General features: G+C 37.9%; 1 protein-coding gene across 3 annotated transcripts in view; it reads right to left on the bottom strand.

Annotated features, from left to right (window-relative positions):
• Positions 1-24442, bottom strand: part of FCHO2 (FCH domain only 2) — a 94517-nt gene that overhangs the window by 69630 nt on the left and 445 nt on the right. For 2 of the 3 annotated variants that reach the window (XM_010582798.1, XM_010582800.1), the window contains exons 2-5: positions 11774-11865; positions 5804-5878; positions 4288-4429; positions 4044-4196 (exon numbers count right to left, since the gene is read on the bottom strand). In XM_010582798.1, coding sequence (XP_010581100.1) covers positions 4044-4196; positions 4288-4429; positions 5804-5878; positions 11774-11865 — 462 coding nt within the window. Of the gene's footprint in view, positions 1-1117; positions 1455-4043; positions 4197-4287; positions 4430-5803; positions 5879-11773; positions 11866-24442 lie in introns of those variants that run through there. The other variant, XM_010582801.1, reaches the window with a different exon arrangement.

Raw genomic sequence — 24442 nt, 5'->3', positions numbered from 1 at the left:
CTAGGATGACCTATAAAAAATATTCAGGGGCATATAAAAACACTGAAGTATCATTACAAAATTTCACCACCACCAAATAACTCACTTTCAAGCCATTAGAGATTTCTGTCTAAAGCTATATATAAACTACATAAAAAGGTAACAAAGCAATTACCTCATTTAAATCTCTTCCCCTTATTAGCAATTACAAATTTATAATATACTTATTTTGAAATAAAATTTGTATTGCTAAAGTTAATTAATTAGCTCTTGTCAAATATTTAGATCGGGAACAGAAGAACAGGAAGGAAGGGTTGGAACACAGAGCAAACCGTTATTTGTGCAATTCTGAAAGAGTCAACAGTCAAAAAAAACAAGAAGGTGCAGTTCTCTGTCAGAAATTAAGAAATTCAAAAGTACAGGCGTTACACCAAAGGAAATTTTAAGATTAAGAGATATAATTGAAAGTAAACATAATGCAGAATATAGTGATGGCTAGATTTATGCAGCTGAGTGTTGTTCATAATAGTCCTTTTTGGCTTTATAATTTATTGATTCTTTTTTCATTATTTGTTGCTAATAAACCTGAATCATATTTCTGGGAGTTTAATACTCTTAAAAGAAAAAAAAAAAACAAAACCAGGAGAATCCCAATATTACATGGAGAACAAAACTGAATGAAGTGATTCTGGTAGAGAAAAAGTTATTTTCAAAGTTTACAGCATGACACACACGAGATGGGAGTTTTTCAAACCTTTGATATCCTTGCTATTTCCAAGTTAAAAGCCAATGAAAATAAAAATAATCTTGAACACCAGCTTTTTTTCTAGCTGCTTTGTTCAACATGCCTACTTTCCCTCATTGAAATTTCCCATCAGCTGTAACTCAAAAGTATTCCTGAATTGTTAATGACACCACTAAAGACAGCTGTGTATTTACTATTTGTTCTAGTCCTCCCCTCTTTTAAATTAATTTCATCTGTCTCACATGCAATGAATTGTGAAGCTGACCATTATCTATAACTTCATATTAATTAACACAAAGATGCCCTCTGGAAAGAGAGAGTTATATTCTGCAATTTCAGAGAGAGAAATAATTGAAAATCATGAGTAACACTATAGCATTAGCACTTGTTCACCTGGGGAAACATCAACCATGACTTCAAAGGAAGAGGAACCAAAGCTACAGTTCCATTTTTCCAGTTACAAAGAAAGCTTAAGTAGATCTTTGTTACGTAGTCTCCTAAACCCAGCATAACAGAGCCTGAAAATACTTCACTGTATGAAGAATATGAATCCTTCAGGCATTAAAAGGAGAACATGACTGGTTGGATCAAACCTATCAGTTACTTGTCCTGAATTTTACTTCATGATTCTCACTCTTGCATATTCACACAGGTGAATTGCCAAGAAGAAAATAGTCTTATCTTGTTTCCCAAATGCCATTTACTATGCTGAAAGCACAAGGTGCTCTATGAACACTTGCTTTTAAAAATAATTAAGACGGCTTTGCAATAAGATGATTTCAAACTTAACTGTTGAAAAGGAAGGAAATGCCAAGTTAAAGGCTTCAAAAATAAGTTTTTTTGTAAAGCATTATGTAATTGAACCCCATATGCATGGGATTTTGACAAAACCAAAACATTCTGTCTCTTGTAATCATGTTTAATGATGAGCAGAATCTGAGTGTTATGTGCTGAAGAGCATCTACATAAAACAACTACTCAGCAGGACAGACAAAATGATAAAGCACATGAACATTGTATGATTAACTAGTAATCTCTTCTGAAAACAAGATGTGTCTATTCTCATGTGCAGCAATTGCTAGAACTCTAGCAGATTTACAGTAAGTGAAAGAATAAGGATCAGTCAAGAATTTTTTGTCAAGTCACTATAAATAGAGAAGTTCACATGTCAAAGAACAACAGGAAATTATTACACAAGTTAACACTAACTTTCAGCTGCAATGAAAATTGCAAGGTCTCAAACACCTTCTCAGATTCTTCAATAAGGTATTTCTCCAAGTATCTGGCTTTGTGATAAGCTCTTAGCATATTGGTGCAGATCCCCTGCTTTCGATAAAATAGTTATTCTGCAGTTTTGATAGAAAACATTTTTTATGTTGTGCTAAAAGTAATAAACCTATTCTCTGCCAAAGGAAAAATAAATTAATACAATCTTTGCCACCATGTTTCTGAAATTACAAGTATAAACTTGAATAAAGACATGACTGAAGAGATGTAACGATCACTTTTACCTGCTCCCACTGGAAACATTTTTTAAGTACTCGCAGAGCATTCGACTATGGCCTAATTGTTCAAACAGAAGTATCTAGGGAAGATGCATACAACAGTAAAAAAGTGGCCTTCATCCTAAAGTGCTTCTTCTTTCTCCCTTCTCATGTAGGTATCAGTTAGACTGAACATTTTTTTGTTTCCAGCTGAACATGGATAACGTTACATCTTAAAAACAAGCCTTTCCATCAAGTCAATTTTTCCTACTGAGAGGTTTCAATCTATTTACAAGAATTCAGAAAAACTATACTTTGAACAGACAGGAAGGAAAACATCTGCCAACCCACCTATTTCTGATTCATGTCTAGAATCCAACATTGTCATTTGAGACAGAAGCTAGGAAACAAAACTAGATTTATATCAAAGATAAAACAATCAGAACATGGTCAACAGGATCACTTTTGTCATCAGTGAAAGACAATAACCAATTCTATCTGCTACATCAAGATAGCAGTATAAAAGGTACTAAGATCATTCTAACAAGAACAGAGTCCTTCACAGGTCAGGTAATTGAAATGGAAAGAGGCAGAGGTATCAAGACTTAAAAAGAGAAGACACGGTTAGAGACAAAGAAATATGACCTCTTTCCTCTACTACTTAGTTTCCTGAAAACAGGATAAGGTTACAGTGATGCCAGCAGGTCGAGGGAGGCGATCCTTCCCCTCTACTGAGCACTGGTAAGGCCACACCTGGAGTGCTGTGTCCAGTTCTGGGTTGTCTATTGCAAGAGAGACACGGACATACTGGAGAGAGTCCAGCCAAGGGCCACAAAGATGATGTAGGGACTGGAGTGTCTCTCCCATGAGGAGAGGCTGAGAGAGCTGGAACTGTTCAGCCTGGAGAAGAGATTGCTTACGGGGGATCTCATCAATGTATATAAATACCTGAAGGGAGGGTACATAGAAGACAGAGCCAGGCTCTTTCCAGTGGTGCCCAGTGACAGGACCAGAGGCAATGGGAACAAACAGAAACACAGGAGGTTCCTTCTGAACATCAGGAAACACTTCTTTTACTGTGAGGGTGACCGAGCAGTGGAACAGGTTGCCCAGAGGGGTTGTGGAATCTCCATCCTTGGAGATGTTCAAAAGCGGTCTCGATGTGGTCCTGGGCAGCTGGCTCAAGGTGGCCCTGCTTGAGCAGCAAGGTTGGACAGGATGACCTCCAGAGGTCCCTTCCAACCTCTAACCATTTTGTGATTCTGTGAATGGATCAAACTCCCCCATAAGACAAGGACAGTACTAAATACAACATCAAGATACTCATCCCTTGGAGTTTTGGTCCATGAAATTGGAACCTTTTAAATTAGCACTGAAAGCAAGGTTAACTTGTTTTCTTCTCAATGGAACAGACTTCAAATACTGGTGTAATTAGCTACTTTGTCTCACTGAAGGAACAACACAAAACCTCCTACTTCTTAATTCAATAACAAGGACATTGAGTGTTTGCATATTTACCTAAGGAAATTTATCCAAAAACATAATATATGCTGAAACAATTATACACAATTTCTGTAAAAGTCACTAAACAAAACTATCATATGATGCAGGTATTTACAAAATAAAGAATTAGAACTGTAGTGCAGTTAGAACACATAAGGAAGTAAGTGTCAACAAAACATAACTAGGCATTCAAAATATGGACATTATGAAATAGCCACAACTACTACTTTTAACTGCTTTTAGCCCTTTCTGAGCATCTCCCTTACTAATACAAGGTGAACACGTTACTGATTGACAACACAATGAATTAAAGTAAGATGTCACAGAACTACCTTATCAACTTCTCTCTGTGTTGCTCCTTCCTTTTTCAAACGTTCTTGTTCAACACACTTTGCATTGTAGTTTTCCTTTGATTTCTGTAAGGCCTGAGTGATACTTTGAATATTTTGCACTGCTTCCAATGTTCCTGAAACGTCTTCTTTAGTCTGCCAAATATCACAAAGTTGTCAAAACCCCCCGATTTTTATTTTAATGTTAACAAGTCATTGGACATGCATAAGAAAAAAAATTAATAACCTTTTTATAAGCTTTGATTTGTTCATCTCCATACTTGTGAACTTCTTTTATTAGCTCTTGTAATCTCCGCACAAGATCCAAGTGACAGCTTGCTAGTTTTTCTGTTGAGGATTTGAAAACATCCCAAACTGGTGCAAATGTCCTAGATTGAGGAAAATAATATTTACTGTCCATCTGGATTTTCTTCTTTTAGTTGGCTATGGTTTCGTTTGTGGGGTTTTTTTTTTAATACTGCTAAAGTATATTTGATAAGTTTACAGAAGTTCATTTCTGTTCCTAAAACTGAAACAAACAAAAACCCCAACAACTGCTACAAATTCTTAAAATATGTTTCAAATGTACTTGGAATGCTATCTACTAATTTTTCCATGTTTTACCTGTATTAAGTCTAATGAGTAAAACACAGCAAAGTTCACTTAATCTGCTCTGTCATCAGCACACAATAATGCCAAGTGGTATTCCTAAAGACGATGCGAGAGCAGCTCAAAATAATTTAACATGTTAAAGTATTTTTACATGTATACTTGAATAGTGCAAACAAATCCAAAATTACTTGGTTAGTTAATTTTCTAGTTGTCTTACATCATTACAGCCACAAGATACAGGACAAAAATATTAGCAAAGATGGTCTGCCACTTAAAGGGATTTACTGATTAAGAGATTAACTGTATGGCAAAGGAAGGTGGGGGATGCGTCTTTCCTCAGATTGAGATTTCTGTACTGAATGGACTTCTGCAGCTATTCTAAAGATACAGTCCTACCTCAGTTTCCTGGTTAATACTGCTGAAAAACCAATACTACGCATAGCCTTTAAAGCACTGATGTTTAAACTAACATGCACATACAGAACCTTAGAAGAGCAGCAACAACTGGTATCAAATTATCCACTGACAAAAGCTCCCCATATTTCTAGCTGTGATTAGTACAAATAAAAAAAAAATCTAGCCTCATCTAAGAAGTCTGAGTTCTCACTGGCATAATCTTTCTAATGAAAAACCATCCATTAATCATTCCATTTTTTAAAAACATACCCCTTGTATAAAACTTGCATTAAACTATGGAATAAATCTATTGAAAAGTCTCATTCTTAACATCTCTGAGGACAGAAATAATACTCCAGAAAGCAGAAATAACAGAAATAAATAAATAAATTTACTGCCACATTTGTGGACCATATGTTCTTTCTTCAGAATAATTACCATAGGCTTGGGAGCAGAGAACAAAAAGTCACGTTCTTTATTATGTCTGAAGAGAACCCAACCTTAAACACAGAGCAACAGACAGTTCCTCCGTGTTTGGGCTTTGTTTTTTTTTTAAACCGTGAATAAAGAACTGTAGTGTCTTTGTTTTTCTCCTAGCTGCATGATATTTTGCATGATTACTGAAGAGCTAACAATCATCTTTAAAGGTGGCAAAGTTATGCTACCTTCGACATCATCAATAAAACATTCAGAATCAAACTTGATTCTTAACATGTATGCAGTTATTTATTTCTCGCTTATGTACACTTACTTACCCAAGTTGTGTGTAATTGCTTGCTGACTTGGCTAGTTTTGTCATTGACCTTGAATATGCCTCCTCTATTGTAGCCCTGTCAAAGAAAGCCATCAAAAGCATAATCGAAATTTTAAAGATATTTGAAGACAGATGAATATGCATTCTAAAGGTCCAAAAAAGAGGACTTTGTACTTCAGCTGGAAATGACTCCATTTTAATGACCCCTCAAAAACTATATGCGAAATCAAAGAAGTATATTTAAAAAAAAATAAATCTGAGAACCCTCTGACAGTGTTGCAGGGAACAGAAACAAATAAAACCTAGGGACTCAAGACCTTTAAAAGATGATTCCTTCCTTCCTATACTCTCTGCTGTTCCCCTCTCCCTTTAACATTCTTTAGTAACAGTCAGAACAAAGTGATGTAAAAATCATCCACCTAACACTGTCTAAACACCAGAGATTTACAGAGCAACAAAATCAAATATAAGCAATCACATTGAATAAAACGGGGCCTTGTCTAATCTTTTTGTAGAGGGGGGGATGTTGGGTTTTTGTTTAAGTTCTTTGCATAGTAATATTTGAGTTTGGAAAACAAAATAACAGCAATGAAAAGTATCGTGTTCTACTGTTTATACTTATTTTTAAAGAAGGTTGTCTCAATACATTCTGATTCATTTTGGAAAACCTCTTCCTCACATCAAGTTTCATTATATTTTCCTGCACTCAAACCCACACTTTTACTAGTCTTTTGGAGATTCAAAATCCAAGGGTCAGCACAGATTTCCTCCTTAGAGCCTCTGCTGGGGCAATTGCAATGGAATAGCAGTCACACACAACATATCACAGCAGTGGCTCCCTGCAAGTCCTTCCCCCATCAATCTTCCTCACCTTCCTATTACTAAGATAAAGATACACGCTATTTTAATTTTCCACTCTAGATCAATATGCAATATATAGTGTCACCTTAGATTTAGAAGCATCCTAGATTTGAGTAAATACTGTAATCGCCTTTTCTTGAAAATGCAAAAGCTTGAAGCAATTTCTTTCCCATTGTTTAATTCCTTTACTCAGGGGCAAAAGAGAGAAAAAAGGGACATGAAGAATTCACCCCTCTCTCAAGTTATACCATGACTATAACCACTTATTGCTGAGGCAGAGGTTTTTATTTCTCCTTTATAGCAACACTTTCCAAACAAAAATAATTTTATTATGAAAATATGAAACAAAGTAGCAGTAGTCACCTGAAAAAGAGGGGCGTGTCTTTAAACCTACTGAACTTCCAGTCAGTTGGACAAGCACTTTGGAGAAGGGGATTAAACTGTAAAATGCAGTAACTCAATTCCATTTTAAATCTCACATACAAACAACTGTGAAGTTATTCACCATAAAAAAAGGTCTATTAATTTTATCCTCCTTCCACATATGTACATATATTTGATGATAAGAAAAAGTTAAAGTTTCCAAGGTTTGGAATTCTTGCTCACTGAACAGCAACAAGCACATATGCACAGACGCCCAGAAGAGACACTGATGTTTTTTTAATTACCGTGATGAACAATATATTTTGATTAACAATAGCTTCTATCTAAGTTTTCTAGCTTTGAGAGGTAAGTGCCTTTTTTTATCTTTTTTTTAACACAAGATTTCTGACCAAAATCCACACCTCTTTTCTTACCTGAGCAATCTCCACAAACATGGAGTTCTGCAATTTACCACACAATGTCAACATACAACAGTTACAAACACTAACAACTGAAAGACGCTGTTGCTGACCAGTTGGGCATATCTACATTTGTCCTATCAACTGACTTTCCAGGGCACACTGATGTACAGGTAACACACTATGAACGCCTCAGTAAATTAATTTTCACCCATTTGAAAATCTGTCTTTGCTTGGGATCTGTTAAACATTTAAAAGTTAAACGGGAATATATACATTGCCAGTTTCTTCTGATCAAGGAGATTCTTTTCATAACACTTACAGGCAAGTGGTGCAGAAAAACATTTGAAAGACTTCTGGAGAAAAGCCAACACGATACCTATTCAGTTCCTATCTGAGCACAGTGGTTTCTTACATATAAACAGTTTAGGTGTTAAATACAACCAAATACAAAGACAGTTAATCCACAAAACCTTCTGAGTATTTAAAGAAAAAAACCCTGTGGGGGCAGCTGAACCTTCTTATATTTTCATTTCTTTAAAAACAAAATTTCTAGATGCTTTGTCAAGAACAGAACAAAGATACCTATCTTTCAGCAGACAGATAGCTCTGCCCCACCCAAGATTTACCAACATTGAGCAGATTGTCTGCCACAAAATTCATTCTTTTATATTACGTATTTCTGAACCACAGATCCAACTGTCTCTTAGTTCTTTTAGTACTTGACCATTAACAAATATTCAAAAAACAAAAATGAAAAAGTGAAACAACACTGTTGAAAATGTAATTGGTATTGACTAACTGAACACAGCCAAGGAGGAAACCTTCTGCTCCTTCTAGGAATATCCAGTTGGAACAGCAGATACAGTATAGAAATATTATACTATTACAAATGAACACATTTCAAACATTTTTGGTTTTTTTCAGAGGAAACAACTTTGCAATTTCAGAAAGTTCTTACAGAAGTTTTGAAAGAAAAAACTTCAAAAAATCCTTCAGCTGACTATAATTAAAAAAAAACATTTTCCCACATCCTATACAATTTTTCTTTCCTTATTACTATTTCTAAGGTTGGAGAAAAGGGAACAATAGACTCTTCCCAATTAGGCTGCATACAGCCAAAACACTATTCTGAACAGCACAAGTAACAGAGACTGGCTCCATATGAACATGTCCTTTGTGCCCTAAGCAGTCTGTACATCCAAATACACTCAACCATCTTTCCTTTCTCTTTGAGATCACTCCATAAAAAAAGCAAATTCTCTGGCTAGTCTAGAGTCTCCAGCAATCCAGACTGACCAGATGACTACTGTCAAACAGTACATACGAAGGTTAAGTACTCTAACTTGTTGAAAGTATTATCACCAACTCGGATCTGTTTCCTCTACCTATCCAGCACTTTTCAGTTTTTGCTCTTCTATGTTTCCACTTCTGAAAAAAAAAAAGGCCAATATGTTCTAAAGGAATGAAAGGACAGATGTGAAGAAAGTTCAAATGTATGTAAGTTTAGTTTTCATAGGGAAAAATCAGGTACATAAAAGTCAGGGCATAAAAACACTAGATCTAGGAGGCTCCTAATAAATGTTGTTCATCTGCTTATATATTTCTAGCAGAAAACAGTACTGCAAAATAATATTCAGACTATACTCTGTGGAGGAAGGAGGGGAACAGATGATTGTGTGCAGCATCTCTTCATTTCTTTGCAATAAACAAAGATGCAAAACAGACCATGGTCAAGACAACTGGACTGTTGTAAAATACTGTTGAAGTACTGCCCAATCCAATTTTTTTAGAGATCAAGAGTTTGACCCATGTGAATAGATGTGTGCTACTGAACCATATTTACTTCCTGGGAAATTGACTGACATCCCACAGTAACTTCACAATGGTAGTGAAGGGCTTCACTGCCTAGACATAGACACTCATAAACATTTTTACTAAAGAGAAGACACCAAATATTTAAAGTCCATCTATTGCTTTGAAACTACAAACTATATGCCACAAATTACAGTTAGCTTGGACTGAGATTGATCAGTGATGCCCCCTCACTTGAAAAGAAATACCTATCTGGCATTCAACTGCTTTTTTTAATGGCAGCCTGGCATACTGAGATGCATCAGTAAAGCAGGGCTGAAGAAAACACAATGGAACAGATAGGATACAAGGTTTAATATCCTGATGGGAGAAGGTCACTGGAAAGGACTGAACTTACTGCTGCTAGTCTGCATCACTGACAGGTGTTTTCCAATACCAGGGCAAGCTGCTCTTAAGGAACTATATTGAAGCCTTGCCAAATAAATCAAAATGTAGCACTAAGATTCTAGCGGATCTCAGTGTGTTAATGAGAACTGAATTTTTTCATGTTTAACCAAAAATACTGTAAAATGGCTGCATATCTCTTTGGCACACCGTGATCCATGCACCAGAACACAAAAGACATTTCTTGATCTCTCATTAAGGATAATGTGCCCACATGGATCCTCATTTATTCCTACACTTACTCTTACATGTTACTTAGACTTGTTTAACTGGGAACAGAAAATTGTCTCCTTCTTGAGAAATCACTAAAATTAATCAGCAGAAACTTCAGCTGAAACATTTTTAATATGTGGAGAAAGGTCCAAGTATTTTATTTATTGATTGCAAAGGCACATCTCATTTAAAATTTAACTTGGGGGAGCTTATAGGGTGAAAAAAACCCTGGAACACCACAGTTTTTTTACTAGGAATTTTGTGTAAAATGAACTGTCAAGTTTTATTTAATACAATATAATAAAGCAAAGAATGCAAGCAAGTTATAGCATCAAGTTATTTTTACCTATTTACATAAGCCCTTTCACCTTAGGACCAGTATGAATAAAATGGAGCATGTCCAAATAATACAACATAAAGGAGATAAGAAGCAGAGTGAGTGAGAGAGCTTCTCACCTTCTAAATATGGAGGTTAATCAAAATGCAACAGATGTAAAACTACTAAAATTAAATATGTCCAGGTGATGTACAGCTTAGGTCTATGACTTACTGCTATAAAAACTAAGTGATTCCAAAAATTAAAGCAGGTTTCAAAAGATCCAGCACTCACAAAGATAACACCAGGCAAACATTTGTAACAGTCAATATTAAAAATACAAGCCTGTAAAGCCTTAAGCATTTCATACTAAAAATGAACAGCATGATATTCTTCCACTCAATCCAATGCAGGATTTCACTGGAACCCTGTCTGGTTTCATAATGTGTTCTCTGGAATCAGGGATTCTTGAAACACAAGATTCCTTGGGTTGTGTAGTCCTTCCAACAGGAGACTGCCCATCATATGTGTACTCTGGAACTCACCCATTTCTACTTAGTGGAAAGATTTTTGTCATTTTCTCCAATTTATTTCGAAACTATGCAAATGTCAGCGCAACTGAATACCTGCTAGGTTTGTGGCGGTTATGTTTTGTGGAAATTGAAAAGAAATTCTTTGTTGAGATCTATTTAAGGCCAAAACTGAAATTTTGATGAAAAATTCCAGAAAACAAAATCCGTTTTTTTGGACAGCTTTTACTGCAAGAAACCGTCGCTGAAACAGGTCCTCAATCAGTCTCTTGCAAGTTTTTTCCATGCGTCATCTGGTGCCAGTAACTGAATTAAGACAAAATTCTGAAGCAGACATACAATTAATTTTATCCAGAATGGAAATTCTTATGTTTAGTGTAGCAGCAGCAGTCTTCTTTCACAAAGAAAAAATACAAATAGCACTAGGTCATCTGTTTTGGAAGTTGTCATATCTGCAGATTTCAGTTCTGTCCCTTCCATCCCATAGAGAAGAACCTGTGTTATTTTCTGCATATTATTTTTTGTCCCTACATATCACTCCCTTTTCTTTAACAAAACTAGTTTTTCAACATCTTAACATGAAAGTATAATTTTTTTAAGATCATACTAGCATTTGCTAATACCCTAATTCGACATCCATGGTCAAAAGCTTTGTAAGACTGATAATTTTTGCTACTTTAAATTATTGCTTTTCTTCCAAACATGATGAAAAATTGGGATTAATTTAAATAAACTGTCACACCTAATGTGACACCTCTAGCTTTTTACTATTGTTTTTTAATTGAAATGTGACAAATTAGAAACTTTTTATTAATTGAAGCTTAAGAGTAAGTTTTCAGTTCTGAGTCAATAGAATAAACATAGATATTCTTGTAAGATAAAAGAGATATTTTTAAATGCTCATTGATTTTTACATATTTTGCATGTTACTATTAAACATAATGATAAACTTAAATAAAAACCACAAACAGTACATTAAAGAGCGACGATCACCAAGGATGAATACTTACCTTTCTCTTATAAAGTCTGCTAAGTCTTTTGTGGACAAATGTCCATGTTTCATGTTGTGATAGAGGACATCAAAGCCATTGTTCCTTTCCCCCTAAAAATTAATAAAAATAAAGTAGAATTATGAAACAAAACACACTAAAGCACATACAGAACAAAGTATAGAATCTATACATTTTAATATATGATCAAGTTCCACAAAGTGAATGATCTAATGTGATTTGTAATGCTTGGTTTTTACCAATTGCTGTTAGTTCCCTTCAATCCGCTATATGTAAACCAAACCAAAATCACCTCAGCAGCTACTACTACCCTTCTAATGACAACTCTTCTATTACATATTTCTAGGCTATATTCAAAGCCATTTCTTTTCTAGATTTCTACAGGTCTTGTATTCTTTGACTTCCCATCTTATTGAACACATACTTAATACTGTACTCTCCATTCTTATATCTTTCATTATTTTCCATGAACTAAAATTCACATTTTGGGATCACTGGATATCCCGCTTCCCCAATTCTTCACACTTCATGTATCTTCCTCTGTTTTTCTGTAAAATTGGTTAAAAAAAAAAAAAAAAAATCACTGATCTCTTCCTTTTCACAGGTAGCTTCCCTTTGTCTATTCTTAAATTTAGTTTTAAACCTTAGAACATTTTCCAGTCAGTAAGGCATACCTCACCATTAAAACTGAGACACTGCCCTAAACACTGGTTAATAAACTCAGCCAGCTTATCAACTCTGGCACTATGGTGAACTTCTTCCGGACAGGAGAAAGCAACAATAGAAATGAAAGGAAGGCAAGGCATGGCATAATAGCACTGCTACTATAGAAGTTTTCCTGTCAAACTACCCATTCCTCTCCTCCGTTCCAAAGCTTCAGATCCATAATGATGCTGCTACAAAAGGTGAAGAAACATGCCCTCAGGAAAACTGCATGCATGTTCAGAGTGGAAGAGAAAGAAGAATGGGATGGAATGGAATGGAATATTTCAGTTGGAAGGGACCTACAATGATCATCTAGTCCAACTCCGGACCACTTCAGGGCTGACCAGAAGTTACAGCATGTTATTAAGGGCATTGTCCAAATACCTCTTAAACACTGACAGGCCTGGGGCATCCACCACCTCTCCAGGAAGCCTGTTCCAGTGTTTGACCACCCTCTTGGTAAAGAAATGCTTCCTAATGTCCAGTCTGAACCTCCCCTTCCTTGCGCAGCTTTGAACCATTCCCACGCATCCTATCAGGGGATCCCAGGGAGAAGAGATCAGCACCTCCCTCCCCACTTGCCCTCCTCAGGAAGCTGTAGAGAGCAATGAGGTCATTCTTAGCCTCCTTTTCTCCAAACTAGACAAACCCAGAGTCCTCAGCCACTCCTCACAGGACATGCCTTCCAGCCCCTTCACCAGCTTTGTTGCCCTCCCCCGGACGCATTCAAGGACCTTAACATCCTTCTTAAAATCCTGGAGTTTTCACAACAGTAGTTCTACATCTCCAGCGAGAGGAGCCTGAGGATTTGGTCATACACCCCTCCAAATATTTCTGTCCTTTCTGTTCTGGAAAATTTTGTTTGTGCAGCCATGAGGCACACCTGATCAGGGAAATTATACAGCTGAAAAATAAAGATCAGTGATCCAGATCACTATGAGGACACGAACAGCTGCATTGCTCAGCAGAAGAGGTGGAGAGAGCAAGGTGGAGAAGGCAGGCAGGGATCTACCAGCTTAAGTAAGTGGAAGGAGCCATGGGTGGATGGAAGAACTTTGCAGCAGCTACAGTAGCAGGCCCACCTCTGTGAAGTGTTAACTGCACTAGATAATACATCAGTCAATAATATAGCAAGTTGCCTTAAAGGACACCACACACAGACACATAAATTTACAAATAACAGATGATTAAAGGCAATTTGATTCAGATTACTAACCAGGATTATTTGCTTTACTTCTTCCAAGCATCAGGGAGAACAAAACCAAACAAAAAGAAAGAACACCTATAAACTCACAGTTCCTAAGGTTGCAGTAAGTTGTCACCTGAAAAATTTCATCAAAATGCCTATCAGTTTAGCATAAGTGCAATTACAGAAAGGTCTGTAAAAAGTACAAGCAGAACTAAATTGAGTACATGAAAATACAAGCAAACTCTAAAAGGACTATCTACAGAGCAAGGCTTTTATAAGTTTGAAGAATAAAAGAATAAGAACATCAATTAGTAGGAAATGTAATCTGTTTTTTTAAAATGTTGTCTTACTCTTTAAAGTACCAGTATAAACAGTTTCACCCCCCTTTCACTCCTATTGTTTTGGTCTGTGTGGTGGGGTTTTGGTAGCAGGAGAGGGGCTGCAGGGGTGGCTCCTGTGAGAAGCTGCTAGAAGCTTCCCTGGCACAAAGTCGGACCCGCCTCTGGCCAAGGCCGAGCCCATCAGCGACGGTGGTAGCGCCTCTGGGAGAACAGATTTAAGAAGGGGAACCTGCAGCAGAGAGGGGAGTGGGATGTGAGAGAAACCCCTCTGCAGGTACCGAGGTCAGTGAAGAAGGAGGGGGAGGAGGAGCGGGGGAGGAGGGGATGCCCCCGCAGCCCGTGGTGAGACGTCAGGCTGTGTCCCCGCAGCCTATGGAGGGCAGCGGGGGAAGAGATGCCCACCTGCAGCCTGGGGAGGAGCCCACATCGGAGCAGGGGCATGTCCCTGTGAGAGACTGAAAGAGTTAATGTCTCAAACGTTGTGGTGGGGCAAGTTCTGCTTAAAGACAAACCCTGCACAGCAAGGAACCAAGGTGAAAAGCCCATCAGCTCAGGCATCAGCAACAGGAGGGGGAGGGCATGCTGGGGGGTGCGCAGCTCCCTGTTCTGATACAAAGATCAAGCAATGGCCACATCTGCAGGGAATGAGAAGTTGCTCCACAAATGACCCCCAAGCCAAAAGGCTCACAAACTGCTCATTAGCCTGACGAGTTCGGACGCCCGCCCGAAGGAGGGGGAAGGATGATAAAAGGACACAAGCTGAAGCCCCGGGTGCGCAAGCCCACTGGAACTGGACCCCTTGGCTGACTGAACCAACGCTGGACCCAGGACTGGTGAAATCTTTCTCTCTTCCTTTTTCTCTCTCTGTCTTCTTCTCTCCTTTTCCACAATCCCTACACCTCATCTGTTTCAAGACATAAACCGTTTGGATCCAGCCGTCCCTGGGCCCTTCTCTGAGTAGGGGTCTGGAAAGCAAGGGGGTCTGCTCTGAACTGCGTGACTCAATGGGAGGGATCTCCTTATTCCCTGAATTGATGTATATGGTTACCCTGGGTTACACAGTTTACAGAACTAGCTTTATGCCAATTCCTGTTGTGAGAAACCCTACCACCTACCCATGCCTTCCCAGTTCAGTTTGCTTCTGTCATGAATAAAATCTTTAACTGATTGTTTGGTGTCATTTCACCTTAATTTAGGCCGAGGGAATTTTGAATTAAACACGACTCCCTGGTCTGTCCAGTCTGGGTTGTGACAGCCCCCCAAGATGGCTGTGACTCCATGGGAAAGCCTGCGCTGGAGCAGTCTGTGCCTGAAGGACTGCAGCCCATGGAAAGGACCCATGCTGGAGCAGTTCGTGAAGAACTGCAACCTGTGGGAAGGACTCACATTGGAGAAGTTTGTGGAGAACTGTCTCCTGTGGGAGGGACCACACTGGAGCAGGGGAAGAGTGAGAAGTCCTCTCCCTGAGAAAGAAGGAGCAGCAGAGACAACGTGTGATGAACTGACCCCAACCCCCATTCCCTGTCCCCCTGCACTGTTGGGGGGAGGAGGCAGAGAAAATTGGGAGTGGAGTTGAGCCAGGAAGGAGGGAGGAGTGGGGGAAAGTGTTCTAAGGCTTGGTTTTACTTCTCATTATCCTTGTTTTGATTTGATTGGTAGTAAATTAAATTGATTTTGTTTTTTTCTCCCAAGTTGAGTCTGTCTTGCCTGTGACCATAACTAGTGGGTGACCCCTCCCTGTCCTTGTCTTGACCCACGAGTTTTTCTTTCTATTTTCTCCTCATCCCACCAAGGCCACCGGGGAGGAGTGAGTGAGCGGCTTTATGGTGCTTTGTTACCAGCTGGGCTTAAACCATGACACCTATCTAAGAATTTTTCCTTGTAGTTTGAAGCCCACAATAATTTTGACTACTGGTGCACAAATAGGTAGCTTATTAACTTTCTGTATTTACTCAATATAAATGCTGAATGCCACTGCATTACAAAAACATGAGAATAACTCTATAATTGAGGCCTCACTGATATTTTCAATTAGAATACAAAATAAAATTCTTATTTAGCTACTCCAAAGCTGTTACTGTACCCAAATTTGAAGATAAACTTTTACAAATAAGTGTTAGGCATTTCTTCCAGAAAAACTAATAAAATTCTCCTTTATGAAATGTTCTTTCCCTTTGCCTTAAGGTGTTTCTTTTAGCTAAACCAACACATTGATCAAAATCTGCTGAACACAGACTGCTTCTGAACTTTTCATAATGGGAGCTTTAATGGGGACTCTTCTATACTGGAACTCCATAAATTTCCTGCCATTTTAGAAATACAGGAAGGGTAGCATAGCCATGACCCAGCCTGTGGCTGCAGCCTTCCTGATGGCTGATAATCTATGAGAAATGTAACTTTGCAAACCTTTAGAGAATGGAATGAGCCAGAAAAACAAATTCCCAGCATCATCTTGTTCCCTAACTATAACTGAAGGTTACTGCAAAGGAACTCATTTTTCCACTTAAATGAAGTTTTCTCGCCAGTCCTACTCTTGTTCCTGACTTCACATTGAATAGCAGAAAGCACAGAGAAACAGAACAGATACCTTCCTCGATTAAAAAGTCCCCTGAAAGCCACATCTTTTATACATTATCAATAGTTATCAGAGGCTAAGAGGCTATGTGAAAAATATATTAAGGTTTACACAAAGCAGCAAGTCCAAAGCAGGCTCCAAGATTCAAGGGCCTGTGTGGTTTAAGCTTGGCACAACAAAGTTGTTTTCACTGGTGAATATAATGTCAAATGTAGCCTATCTTACTACTATCAGGCTCTACCTACAAGCACAAACATCTAGACTTCAAAATTGTTCAATAATTCACATGATCAAGAGTTCTGATGATTAACCTGATGACAGTTCTAGAAATTATGTTATCTTCTACTCATGTTTGGAGACATATGTGTACCCATGTCAAATTGAGCATGGTATCTCAGTGCAGAGAGCAGATATTTTTCTGCTTAGGAAAAGCTACATAGCCTATCCACAACTCCTTCATTCAGTAGTTATGTTCATGAAGGGTAGCACAAATAATTCAGAGTTAAGGCTCTGTGTTTAGGATAAAGACAGAGATGTATGCTGTGGCTAAGAGGAAAAGTTCAATTTACAAAAACCAAGTATGTATTCTCTTACGTGCACATATGCCATCAAGACTGTTCATTTGTGTTTTGGTTTTCCTCAACACTGCCCCTTCTCACACACATTGTATAAAATTCTGTACATGGAAATTGTGTGTCTAGCCAATTTTTCTTCATTAAGTGTTTTTACTTGCTCCTTCCTGGTGTCAACAGTAGTAGCTGGGATCACTAAAAGACCAGTACTGGCCTACTTAAAAATAAATAAATGCAGCACACAGCAGAGGGAACTGATGAGACCTTCCACTCCCATTCAGAAGCAATTACCAACCACTGCTATGACAGACAGACAGTGAAGTCAGATGGAGGTTCTTCTAGAAATTGCATCCTGGAGAAAGAGCTACCTCTCTTGTCACATACAACATCAGGTTCTATGCAACAGACTTCCAGATCAATTTGAAAGACCATTCTGAATGTCATTTTGCAGGTAAAACACCATCTGATCCCGTCATCCCTCAACAGAAAACAACTGCAAAACTGTGTACGAGAATGCAGAACGTAAGTGGTCCCCTCTCCATATAGGCTCCATTTAATTGCTTTGAAGTTCATTAGCAGTTTTCTCCTTCCATAGAGCTAACAAAACTCCATCTTCAGAAGCTGGTGTTCTTGTTGAGGTTTCCCATTTTACACTGCTGTAAGAGAGCTCTTTTGTGTACACAGTATAGATGCCCCCTGACAGCAAGCCATAAGAGGAAACAAGACTTCAAACACAAGTAAACACTTCACTTAAATAAGCCTACAATGAGGCATTACTGACCAACTTTGCATACAAAGTAAGTGAGGGAAAGGAGGGCAGACAGTCCTTCCATTTCCCTTCATCAAGAACTAACTGCAGTGATTTTCACATGGAAATGAAACTAACGCTGTCAGCAAATGTGAAGTCAGAATTCAGCATTTCCATGACTTGTGCATAACAGGAAACAGATTACAGGAACTCTGTTTTACTGAACTACTTAATAGACTTTGAAAATTTTTAAGAATAAGTTTGTTTGTGGCACTAAAGATGATTCTGAATTTAAAACCTACATTTGGTAAAGTAGCCAGAAATTTCTGGGCAACCTGCAGCAGTATTTATTTACTACGTTTCTAATCAAATTGTATGAGTGCAAGCACTGTCTACTTCAGACTAAAACTGTTCAACATTATGTCTATTAGTGTAAAAAGTGAATACTCTCTAATATAGCACTGTCTTTTTACCCACTATAAACAAATGGTTCTCAATTATTAAGGTGATTTTAAAGTTCCCATTACCGGTCCGATACGTACTACTTGTTTAGCTAGTGTGAGAAGCAAGAAAAGGACAGCTGCAAATACTGTTTTCACAGCAAAAATAAGCATACGAGAAAATAAAAGGCACATGCAGTTCTTAAAGACATTTAGATTTTGGTCAAACTTCAGAAGCTTGATGAGAGAATTTCAGACAAAGTTTGACTTTTTCTAACTAAGTTCAGCAAGTGAAGAAACATTTGACAATAAGTGAATTTCAAACTATGCTTTTAGAACATGCATTAGCAGTGGTTAAGCATTCACAATCATTCCTTCAACCCTTTAAAGATGACCACATCACCACATTACAAAGAAGAAATAGAACAGAAAACTGTACTTTTGATTATAAACTATTTAAGTCATAACCTGCCTAATCCTCTTTTTAAAATAGCCTACCAAACCCACAACTTATTCTCCAGGAAACAGGTGGACGTATTCAAACTGCAACATTTGGAAGTGGTACTCCAACTTAATTACAACATTTCTTTTTAACCGTAAAAAAGTTTAGGTCCCTAATTTACTTCAAATTGTCATAAAATGAAAACTGAATAATCTCCAAATTGTTTCCAAATCCTAGTTAAACCTTACCACTGCCATTGGCAAACATGAACTATCTATGAAATATGACCAACATCTCCCCACCTTCTTAGATAAATGCTAAGTAGGAAAAGCCTAGAAAAGAATGAATGTGGGAAATAGAATTGCTACAGTTTTCAGGGTAAGAATAGATAAATTTGTATCCTTTGCCTCTAGTTTTGGTCAGGTAAAGAGAAGCTATCCTACAGCTAGTTTTACACTTGTGTTACTGCTCATGCTCCTCTGTCAGATATGGGTATGGAAAAACCACACCCCTGATCAACAGATTATGCATGCATAATACAGATCAATCATAACGGCATCAAAGTCTTTTTGGCAAATAAAAAAAAAAAGTATTCAGAAAATTCTGGAGTTGCACCTATATGCCAAATAATAACTGAAGACAATCCATTAACGGGGGGTGGGAGAGCAAAACTTCCTTGTATAGGTGAAATTCAGTATTTGCCGAAACTAGGTACAAGTGTTCAGCAATGACAAGATTTGGTTTATGCAGCTTAAAAGATATCCTATTTCAACATTAATGCACAAACTTTAATGCAACAGAACAATAGAGACTGGGCATTCATTCCTGCAATTCTAAAATGAAAGTTCCAAATATTTACCAAACCTAATCTTTTCTTTACCTACAAACTTAGAAAGACACATACTATTCATTATGGTTTCTCCATTTGTACTATTGACTTCTTTTCATTCACTCATAAAGGAGGAACTCTTTAAAGAAATAAAGCAATAGAAATTCTCCTAACTCCAGGGATATGTAAACTCATTTTAGATGCTCTGGAAAACTTTGTTGTCATTTTCTTTAAACTGTTACTCTTTGTTGCAGTTTCAAATAAGTAACATCTGTTTCATCCTTTTCACCTAGGCAATTATTTGATTTAATGGACCCTGTATGCATGAAAACACTCTTGTGATTAATATTATGGTGTCATATTTTTGAAAGCTAGCTATCAGTAAATTTCCATTTCTGAGTGTCTGAAAGAGCTACAGAAAATTGAGGGCATTGAAACATGGAAGAAAGCAGTAACGTGATGTTTATACAGGCAACATATCTTCTTCAGTTCCTGAAGTTTGAACACAAAAGCAACCTGGCAATTTCAATTTCCTTCTTCCAGCTTCAATAAATTAAATAAAGATCAGCTCCAGAGAAGCTCTATGCATATGAGGAAGAACAGATATTTTCCTCTATATCTAGACAATTAAAGAGACTTTTTAACAAAAAGATGGAAAGTTGCCAACTCATGCTAGATGCACACACACAGAGGGAGGAGACTAACCAAATATTGCACAACAGCTCTCTTGAAACTGAGCATCTAACTGTATGCCAAGCAGAAGAGTAGCACTGCATAAACATATGAGTGGAACTCCAGGTGGAAGCATGACAAGTCTCAGTGTCACTCATACTGCATAAGTGTGTAAGACAATATGTCTTACACTTACTAGAGCAAGACTCTTCAGAAAGCTAAGATTATTAAACCTGGATGCTGCCAGCCTTTACATGTTACAAAAGCTCTTGAAAAGAAAGGAATACTCCTCACAGCCATTCTCAAAATCTACAGGTAACGCAAGCGATTAAAAAGATAAAATAAAAGGGATTAGACAAAGCCAATTCAAACATACATTTTTATGTGCCAGAACTTCCAGAGTTATCAAGCACAGCATTACACAGAGACCTGTTTCAGCTATACATGGAACTTCCAACAGTTTAATCAAATTAATTTAAAACAATAAACAAACACTGACTGGCTTAGAAGTGGCTTATTTTTGTTGACTTGATACAGTTTAATAGACTTACAATTAACAAAAGCATCACCTCCACCAGTCAGTTTAAATACAATGTCAAAGTTTATGCAACACTTCCTAAGTAGTGTTAAGAAAACAGTAAGTCAACAATAATGAACGTTTTTTATTCTACTGTACCAGTATGAGTGTACTCAAAGCAACAAAACACAGCTTATGTATAATGGAAATAACTTATGAAAGTGTTCCCTTTAAATTATATAATTTGTTTTGATGTAGCACATACATAGCAGCAAGCACACAATGTTTTATGACAACATCCTAATTAGGAGTTGGGAATGTTTGGCCATGTGACTTGAATGCCTAAAACTCAGTCATAAGAATCAAAGCCATTTATAGCCTGTACTACTGGTTTGTAATTTTTGATACCAGAAAAAAGTAACTGTATCCTACTGACTTTGAAAACTGCTGCTCTAGAGTGCTGTGCTCTATTAGCAGACCCCTACATTCTTGTCTTGGTTTTGGTTAGGATAGAGCTAACTTTCTTCCTAGTAGCTGGGATAGTGCTGTGTTTTGGGTTCATTATGAGAAGAATGTTGGTAACACTGATGTTTTCAGTTGTTGCTAAATAATGTTTAGACTAAAGTCAAGGATTTTTCAGCCTCTCATGCCCAGCCAGCAAGAAGGCTGGAGGGGCACAAGAAGTTGGGAGGGGACACAGCCAGGGCAGCTGACCCAAACTGGCCAGAAGGGTATTCCAGACCATGTGACATCATGTCCAGTATATAAACTGGGGGGAGTGGGGCTGGGAGGGATCACCGCTAGGGGACTAACTGGGTGTCGGTTGGCAGGTGGTGAGCAATTGTATTGTGCATCACTTGTTTTGTGTATTCCAATTCTATTATTATTATTATTATTATTGTAACGTTATTTTCATTATTAGTTTCTTCCTTTCTGTTCTATTAAACTGTTCTTATCTCAACCCACGAGTTTTAGGTTTTTTTCCGATTCTCTTCCCCATGCCACTGGGGAGGGGGAGGGGAGTGAGTGAGCAGCTCTGTGGTACTTAGTTGCTGGCTGGGGTTAAACCACGACAATTCTTCAAGTGATAGTAAAATTTTTCAAGTGACAGTACAGGTCTCTGTACTTCAACTTTACACATCCTGTAAATAGTCTTGTTTATCTCTCAGTGACCTCTTAGAGGCAGTCAACAGATGGCAGGCCCATAAAACATCCATTTTTCTTACATTCTCTAACAAAAAAACAAACAAAAAATATACAACTATTCAAACACTTAAAAGCAGTACAAGATGAAAGTCTCATGATAAGCTTCAAGACTATTACAACAAAGAAGCTAAGATTTGATTTGTTTACATGACCACTTTTAGGAAGTTCTTAAAAGACAGCAGCCTAAATAGTGTGGAAGAAATCGATACACATTCACATATGTCACTCCCTTTTCTGAAGAAATCAGTTAAGTCCCTCAAGTTTCTGATGTCTTTTCCTATCAGTTACAGCAAATTAGCAAATCAAGAGAGAACATCCTACAGCTCAAGATCCAGACTTCCATTTCCAATGCACAATTTCAGCTCCAAATTGATGACAACATGTACATCAAATAATTAAATATTAATTATGTTTTGGATTAATTTTCACATCAGTGCTTTAGCAAGTATAATTATCCCATTCCATAGGTGACAAAATCATCTTGCCCTAGAAGGCCAAGGCAAAAGCAAGAAACAGAAGACAATTCTTCTGAAGTTTTACACAAAACCACCTTTCTTTCTCCTTTCGGATTTCTCGTCATTATTTTCAGTCATTATGCATTCAGTGCATTTTAACAGTAATTTTCTAGTTTCCATCTTAAGTTTCTCACCACATTTCAAAGCATATATAGGTTGTATCCCAAGTCTCCCAAAGCACTGCAGTAACAATCTGAACAACAACCTATTCTGAGAATTTAGTAGAAATGGAGAAGCCTAATGATTCAAAATGCACAAACCTATAAATCATCCTTGGTTCTAAGGATATATAGAAACTCAATACTTTCTGAGTTTAAAAATCTGTCAATATTTAGACACTACAGTTAATCCTGAAGGATATCTACCCACAACAGCAAAGAAGGAACAGTCCATATTCCTTTTTATTTTGCTTCTTCAGAAAATAAAACCCTGTCCATGGTATTACAAAGGTTTTTCAGTCAAGTTTTACAATTGTAAGACCCTGCCTAATGTCTTTGTTGTCACTGCGAGACAAACAAGAATATACTTGCTGTCCTACTTTGTGTCATTTTTGGAGGTAGGAGAAAACCAGAAGAAAACCTCCTTCTCCTGGCACTCATTGCTGACCCGCACTAGGAGTTTTGCCCACAGAGCTATAAGGCAGAGACCTTGTAGAGCAGAAAGAGAGAATGGGAAGTTTGGGTAGACGTCTACTACCTCATATTTGCTGGTAGCATTTATGAAGACACAGACAGGGAAACAGAATGTATGGGAATGGTCCACTGCCTTCAGTGATTTAACAAAATTATTGACTTATTAACAAAATACCACTGATCAGACAAACAGTTAAATGCACATACCATAGTACTTAACATAAATAGAAAAGTGTTTGATTTCAGTTAAGATAGCTGACTAAAAAACTTCTATTTTACTTCAACCTTAGGAGATAGTAACTTCTCCAATGAAAGGGTGACTTCTTATATTAATTTAAAACTTACTTTTAAGAAAGGTAAAAAACCCTCCACATTAGTTTAATACTGATCTCCCACACTGAGGCTTCAAATTAAGCAGATTTGTATGCCAAGAGAGCAAATCTAATACCTTGCATCATTAAATTTTAATATTCTGTTAAAACAAAACTTAAAGAGTAAAAATTAAACACAATGCTGCAAACAAAACATGAAACCTGGCTTGAACTATGCTTTATGTTCAAGAATAGTATATTGCATTTGTGAAATTAGTTTTCCCTAAACATTAAGCATAACTGTTGCTTACGCAGAAAAAGCAGATGTCTAAAAGATATTTTTCCTTTTTTTTTTGTTTTTGTTTCAGTCTCAACAAATAACCATTTTTATGTTTTCCCTATTAGTTGGTAGAGATGCACATTAAAAATAAAACGTGCAAAGAAGTAGCAACATTGTAAACAGCCGGATGACTAGAAGAACGCTTCCTTTCAACGTTTCAGACCAGCAACAAGTTTCACCTCCTGCGAGGCTCAGTAATAACCCCGAACCCACGTTTTAATTTTTTCTCCATAAATAGCTACCTCCTACACTAAACAGGTATATCTGCGCAGAGACGACTGGTAAGCTGCGTTTCTAAAACAGACCGGAGAGTCTGTTGTTTCCCCAGCTGGCCGCTGCTCAGGCTGTGTACCTTCTGACATGCAGACAGAGACGAGTTTATCGGTACAACAGCACGGAGCTCCGAGGCGCCGCTGCGCGTTTGCGCGGTACAACTCGTTAAGCTGTTAGAGCCGGTGCCGTTCCCCCACCGACTGCACCGTCGGGGAGGCTTGCCGGAGAGAGATCGGACCGCAGCCCAGGCCACCTCCACGCACCGCCGTGCCCGCGAGAGCGAGACCCCCCCAGCGCAGCCTCTCCCGCCCGTGCCCGCGCGTCCCTCGCCCCAGCGCCCCCGCGGCGACCGGCCGTCCCTC

This window comes from Haliaeetus leucocephalus, unplaced genomic scaffold, assembly GCF_000737465.1.
Source record: "Haliaeetus leucocephalus isolate CR32 unplaced genomic scaffold, Haliaeetus_leucocephalus-4.0 Scaffold849, whole genome shotgun sequence".
Taxonomy (NCBI): domain Eukaryota; kingdom Metazoa; phylum Chordata; class Aves; order Accipitriformes; family Accipitridae; genus Haliaeetus; species Haliaeetus leucocephalus.
Note: the sequence above shows the minus strand (reverse complement) of the source record. Positions and strands in the feature narration are given on the sequence as shown.